This window comes from Rhinoderma darwinii, unplaced genomic scaffold, assembly GCF_050947455.1.
Source record: "Rhinoderma darwinii isolate aRhiDar2 unplaced genomic scaffold, aRhiDar2.hap1 Scaffold_1876, whole genome shotgun sequence".
NCBI lineage: Eukaryota > Metazoa > Chordata > Amphibia > Anura > Rhinodermatidae > Rhinoderma > Rhinoderma darwinii.
In genome coordinates this window covers 304-7,347 of record NW_027462249.1, presented here as the reverse complement: position 1 = coordinate 7,347, position 7,044 = coordinate 304, and the positions used below count along the sequence as shown (strand labels likewise).

The following is a 7,044-nucleotide window of genomic DNA, read 5'->3' as shown; positions in this document are numbered from 1 at the left end:
TGTTCTGTACAGTATAGTTAGTGCATCAATGAGGACAGCGCCACCATCCGCACGAGGCAGTAGTGAATGTATAGGTCATAAGTAATGCAGCAGTTGTATACCCCGACCCTTACTCATCAGAGATCAGCGGTGACAGCTCTGTTCTAAGGACCATGTGGGCGGCTCTTAAAAGAGCCTTTGTGGTTAAATGTGGGATAAGCGGCGCTCACTTGCTCTTGGCGCTTTTGCTGCTTTCGGTCTTCTTGGGCAGCAGAACGGCCTGGATGTTGGGCAGGACGCCTCCCTGAGCGATGGTCACACCACCCAGCAGTTTGTTGAGCTCCTCCTCGTCATTGCGCACGGCCAGCTGCAGTTGACGGGGGATGATTCGGGTCTTTTTGTTGTCCCGGGCGGCATTTCCGGCCAGTTCAAGGATCTCAGTGGTCAGATATTCCAACACAGCGGCCAGGTAGATCGGAGCGCCGTCGCCGACCCTCTCAGCGTATTTGCCCTTGCGGAGAAGTCTGTGCACACGACCGACAGGGAACTGAAGTCCTGCCCGGGATAAAAATAATATTACATCTTTGTAATTTAATGGTCTCATTTATTTTTCTACTTGATTTATATTGACTCCTGCACCCTATAACGAAGCAGTTAGGTGCTGAGTTCAGTAACACTACAGTGCCAGCCCATGCACCTGGGTTTGAAGCTTGCTGCGTGCCGCTGGTGTGGTAGATGGCATTCTCCTTACTTATGCAAGTTTCCTGGGGATAGAACCTGCATGTTCCTGACTCTTCTGCTGGCAGAGAACTTTACCAGTGCGCTACCTCTACTGTTGAGAGCCAGCTGCAAAATATTCCAAAGATGACATGTTCTTATTCCTGCTGGAAGTGATCTTTACATTTGGTCTTGTGGGGACAATAAGAAAGTCCAAATATCAGCCAGTGCTGGTGGCAGGGTGCATGATCAGTGTGTAGCCAGTGAGTGTCTTCTGTGTGGTCTCTGGTTCAAATCCTAATGTGTGGCCTTAACCAAAAGATACCTTGATGGGTGGTGTTTATAGTGGTGTGGATGCAGCACAATGAGATTGTCACTGCTTAAGAAAGTTACTTATGTGAAGAATGTTACATATACAGCTGTCACTTTTTTGAGAAAGCTGTACTTAGCTACTTTTTCTAACAGTATTCTCACTCTCACAGGTATCATAACCCAATACTCCTTAGGAAAGGGGGAAGTACCCCAAGGTCACCAGGAGGACAACATGGGGATTAGAACCCACATTGTACAGCAGTGACCCCTGCACTCAACTCAGATCACACAAGCTGTGAGCCAGCTGGACAGCAGATACACAATAACACATTTATCAACTCTTTAAAAATCAGGGGTAATCAGACTTTCAACAAGAGAAACGCTACATCTCATTAGCGCTTTTAAGACTGGAGACACAAGGTGGAGATCCTGGGGATAGAACCTGTATGTCCCTGACTCATCAGCTTCCTGCTAATTCACGAGCAGATAACTTTACCAGTGCGCTACCTCTGCTGTCGAGAGACAGTCGCAAATTCTTCCAAAGGTGACGTTCTTATTCCTGCTGGAAGTGATATTACATTTGGTCTAATGGGAACAATAAGAAGCTCTAGCGAATAACCTCAGCTGGTGGTGTGGTACTTAACCAGTGACTAAACAGTGAGAGTCTTCTGTGCAGATCCTGGTACAATTCCTGATGTGTAGCCTTGTCTGAAAGGATACCTTACTGTGTGCAGGCAGAATAATGAGTAGGTTGCTGCATGAGAAAGGTACTTATGCTGCTGAACCATCTTACTTTTCTACTACATTATTGCAGATTTCAGCAATATCCTCATCACTGAAACAAGTGTCACATTTCATCACGCCATAGATGGTGCTCTATGGGAAAGGGGGAAAGTTGAATTATGAGCACATAAGCTGTGAGCTCGCTGCTCAGTGGCTCCACCAGAACATATTATTCATCTCATAGAAAAGCGCAGTAACCTGACATTCAACAGAACTCACTTTAGACCGAATCAGGGAACAAGTGGGCTGCGGGCTGCGGACTGCGTGCTGGGGGGCTTAGGGTTTAAGTGCTTAGGCCAGGAACGCTGCAATGTTAGTGCATGTCCCTGTCTTAGATCAGCTAGAATCTCTAGTAGTATTCTGACATTTCACGTTCTTAAAATATAGTAGAGATAATGATTTATTTCAACCTTTATTTCTTTCATCGCATTCCCAGTGGCTCAGACGTTTAAATACACCAAGTTTTTTTGTTGTTTTTTTCAATTCTATTTTTATTAAAACGTTTTTTTTATTACAGATAAATAGACAAACAATGGAGCACAAAGTCATTTGCTGACCCCGCAGGGCGGCTTAAAAAACACATGATATCTCAAAAGCCTGTGTAGCTAAGAAATCTTATGTACCAATAACAATAGTTGAACAAAAGCGAAAGTAAAAATACAAAAAACACAATTGTATAGACATATATTTTATATAGTACGGAGTACAAAATGCGGTCGAGACCAGACCGCTTAATAAAACATAATGAAAAGAAATGGAAGCAAAATAAAAAGACGGAGGGCGACCTCCAATCAAGGTGTCGTCTGTTATGGAAGATTATTAGAAGTAGCAGGAAGGTAAATATGTAGCATCAATAACCATAGAATTAGAATACCCAAGGTTATAGGCCAAAGAGATATCATCATATGTCGCTATATGAGTAGGTGGGAAGGACAGCACACAGGTTATAAAACAATCAGTCTAGATAGTGAGAGAAGGAGTATGAGAAGCCCCATCCTGTACATTTTATACTTAATCTACCTGTCCCATGTGCGGAAGATCTTTAGTCTATTACCAGATTCCCCCCAAAAAAGTTCTTAGAACCTCCTTCGATCCAACATTGGCGGGAAAAGGTCCATTAGTTATACAGATGTCTCCACTCCTCCAGAGCCAACTTGATGGCCAGTAACTCCCGATCCCCAATAGAGTAATTGTGCTCTGCGGAGGAGAAAAGTCTCGAGTAATAGCCACATACTACTGCCTTTCCCTTGAGGCTTCTCTGGAACAGAAGTGCACCTGCACCAACGGAAGAAGCGTCCACCTCCAACGAGAACTGCCGAGTCACGTCAGGATGATGGAGGATCGAGGCTGAAATGAAGGCATTTTTGAGGCTATTGAATTCTGATTCTGCATCTGGAGTCCACACCTTGGCGTTTATAGCTTTCTTGGTAAGGGTAGAGATGGGGGCCGTCAGTGAAGAGAAGTTTGGGATGTATTGCCAGTAGAAGTTTTGTACGGTGTATGGACCGCAGGCCCTGAGGACGTGGCCACCCCAGAATGGACTTTACTTTCTCAGGATACATCTTGAGACCCTGATCCGAGATGATGTAGTCCAAGAAGGGCAGAAAATTATTTTCAAAAGTGCATTACTCCAACTTGGCATACAGGCAATTCCCCCTTAAATCACAACAGGGCTTGACGGACATGCCTCCGATGTGTCATCTGATTTGGGGAGAAAATCAAAATGTCATCGAGATAGACCACAACAAAAACATAGAGGAGATCTCAGAAGATACAATTCACAAATTCTTGGAAGACCGCTGGAGCATTACACAGGCCGAAGGGCATCACCAGGTATTTATAGTGCCCGTCCCGGGTGTTAAATGCCATCTTCCACTCATCACCTTGATGGATTCGGATTAAGTTGTAGGCCCCGGGGGGCGTGGCTTAGGCATGGCAGTGTGAAGACGTGTGTCTCTGCAGCTCCGGTATCACCCAGCCGAAAATCGCCTGACAGGGCTCACTCACCAGTCCCCGACTCAGCATGACCAGGGGGAAATATCGCAGGAACCTTCCAGACACCTCGGGCACCTCGTCAATCGGCCGGTTCCTCCGGTCCACGCTGGACGGCGTTCCTCAGCGGTCCTCTTCTTCTCCTCCTGCAGGCCGCACCCAGACCCCGCCGCCTCGTGGGCACACTCCGCCTTCTTCCTCTGCTGATCAGATGCCAACCGGCAGCTGCTCCCGCGCCCCTGGAGGGGAGATGGCACCTGTGGAGAGAGGTCAGCGTGGGTCAGAATTTCGAGGGCCGTCCCCAGGGGAGGCTGTTCCCCTTCTCCAGCCCCAGAAAACACCCGGACACGGGGTGACGACCATGGCGCCACCAAGCAGGGTGCATGAGGCAACATTTTTACTGCCCGCCCAGTGGCAGGCGACAACGCAGGATAGCCAGCAGAGTCAGGGAATGCCAGACATTTTCAGGGGGACCCCCACCCTCACCCCACCGGTACACCTGGGGGAATATCACACCGGCCCGTCCCTGGCCTCCCACTCTCCATGGAACGGACCCTGGCGGAACTTTGGGAGATGGTCAAAGTACTCCCCACCAAAACCGACTTGGATCTCCGCCTCAACCGGTTGGAGGAGAAACATGACAGGGCCATTGGCGCGGTCACACAAGACGTGCGTGATCTGGCCACGAGGGTGGAAACCTTGGAGCGCCAGCATTCTATATCCTCCCTGGACATCTCGGTCCTCTCTCAATCTTTGGCTACTCAGGGTACGCAACTACGTGACCTCTCCCTGCATTTGAATGATGTCGAGAATAGGCGGAGGCGTAACAATTTGAAACTACGGGGTTTTCCGGAGTCTGTACCCCCAGATGGACTTTATGATGCTGTGACACACATTTTCAACAAACTCCTAGATCGCCCGCGGGATATGCCCATAGGAATGGACATAGTTCACAGGCTGGCGGGCCCCCGGAACAAAGAATGTAACCGACCCAGAGATGTTATCTGTAGAGTGCATTTCTACAAACAGAAAGAGGAGATTGCCCGGAGAGCTTGGGAAAAGGGGGCTGTTCCTTTCAACGGTACCGAGATAACAGTCCTGCCAGACATCTCAAGGCTGACACTCTCCATGCGCAGAACTATCCGCCCATTATTGGAAGCAACAAAGGCGGCAGGAGCAACCTACAGGTGGGGATACCCCTTCCACATCATCCTTCGCAGACAGGGAATGTCATTTGCGGTCCGTTCTAAAGATTACCTAGAGGAGGCCTTCCGGTTCCTGGAGATCCCACCAGTGCGGTTACCAGACTGGACTGAACCCCCAGCACCGTTTGCTCTGAGAGGAGGACCATACCCAGACTCGGTGTCTCATCTTCCGTCTCGCCCAGGAGCTGAGCCGACTGAACCCCGATCTCCAGAACGTCGATCCCCGCACCGAGACCGTGAAAGCGGGCTCGTTGACCCTCGTCCTCCAGGACGGCGTTCTCCGCGGAGGGACTGACTGATCTTTGGCGTTCTTATGTGGACATTTATTTGTCACTCACTCCACCTTTTTCTTCCATAGGGCTCTTGGAGGGCAGTGAAGACAGAGTCGTTGTTGGTGTTGCTCTTAGGCCATTTGTATTGCTGTGGGCCTGTGGGGAGGGGTGGTCTTTTCCGGTTGGGGATGTTTTAATTGTTTCACCTGTTTCACCAAGGAGGGGATGGTGGGCTCCGGTAATAGTTGATTTGGTGAGTCCGGGGCTGGGATGCAATTTATTTGAGATATCTAGTTGACTACTGGTTTACTGAAACGCTGTCTTTGCATTGCTGTCTTTCCTCGTTCTCTGTTAGGGTTCCGTGTAGCTGTGTCGTACTCAGAGGTCTTCTGTGGGTGACATAGCACACGTTGAGTAGTGGAGAGATTTCGAACTCCGACTTTAGAGAACTTGTGTTTTCTGGCACCTTCTGTACTGCTGCTCATGTACAGGAGCTTTTCTTCTTCTTTTTCTTCTTCTTATTCTTTTTCTCTCTCCCCCTTCCCCTCTGTCCATTCCTAAGTCCGCTATCATGTCTGACATTACGGTTGTCTCCCTGAATACGCAGGGTCTGAATATTCCTGAAAAGAGGTCCTCCATTCTCCGACTTCTGTGGAAAAGAAAAGCACACGTGGCCTTTCTGCAGGAAACCCACTTTCGGGCGGACTGCATACCGAAGCTCACGGACTCCAACTATCCTGATGGGTATCATAGTGTATCCCCTGACTCCAAGTCCAAGGGGGTCTCCATCCTGATCTCGCGTTCTCCCCATTGGGAACATGTGGAGACTTGCACGGATGGAGTGGGCCGGTACCTTTTCGTGAAGGGTAAGTTGGATAACACATTGTACACACTGGCCTCATACTAACTCCCTAACACTGGTCAAGTGGCCTTCTTGGATAGAGTTTTAGGGGTACTGGAAGGCTTTCTGGAAGGCACCTTAATACTGGGGGGGGATTTAAATGTCACATTGGATCCCGTATTTGACACCTCGCGAGGGCACTCCTCTCTACCCAGGGCAGCTCACCGTCGTATATGACGATTGCTGCATGAGCACCAACTCGTAGACGCGTGGCGGGTCCTGCATCCCTCAACCAAACACTACATGTTTTATTGAATTATTTGAATTTATTAAATGATAGTTTTCCTAAATAAAAAACACTGCTGTAATCTACATCGCAGCGCCGATCACATCATGTATAAGATAGGCCACTTATAATGTGGTGACAGCCTCTTTATTACTAGGACCACTGTTATCTACATTACAGCGCCAATCACATCATGTACAAGATAGGCCACTTATAATGTGGTGACAGCCTCTTTATTACTAGGACCACTGTTATCTACATTACAGCGCCGATCACATCATGTACAAGATAGGCCACTTATAATGTGGTGACAGACTCTTTATTACTAGGACCACTGTTATCTACATTACAGCGCCCATCACATCATGTACAAGATAGGCCACTTATAATGTGGTGACAGACTCTTTATTACTAGGACCACTGTTATCTACATTACAGCGCCGATCACATCATGTACAAGATAGGGCACTTATAATGAGGTGACAGACTCTTTATTACTAGGACCACTGTTATCTACATTACAGCGCCAATCACATTATGTAGGAGACAGGGCACTTATAATGAGGTGACAGAGCCTCTTTAACCCCTTAAGGACGCAGACACTTTTAGACCATATGACACAGCCTCATTTTTTAAATCTGACATGTGTCGTCACTT

General features: G+C 48.0%; 1 protein-coding gene across 1 annotated transcript; it reads right to left on the bottom strand.

Annotated features, from left to right (window-relative positions):
- Positions 1-205: 205 nt before the first annotated feature.
- Positions 206-3,816, bottom strand: LOC142700528 (histone H2A type 1-like). The gene is made up of 3 exons (XM_075848107.1): positions 3,799-3,816; positions 1,802-1,884; positions 206-503 (listed from the first exon to the last, which is right to left on the bottom strand). Exons 1-3 carry the CDS (start codon positions 3,814-3,816, stop codon positions 206-208), a joined length of 399 nt encoding a protein of 132 aa, XP_075704222.1.
- Between the last annotated feature and the right edge of the window lie 3,228 nt (positions 3,817-7,044).

Excerpts from the sequence above, each read along its gene's own strand:
- LOC142700528 (XM_075848107.1), bottom strand. Across the intron at positions 504-1,801 it reads TGCAATAATGTAGTAGAAAA|ACTTCTCCGCAAGGGCAAAT; the intron begins GTAAGATGGTTC and ends TCGTGTGCACAG.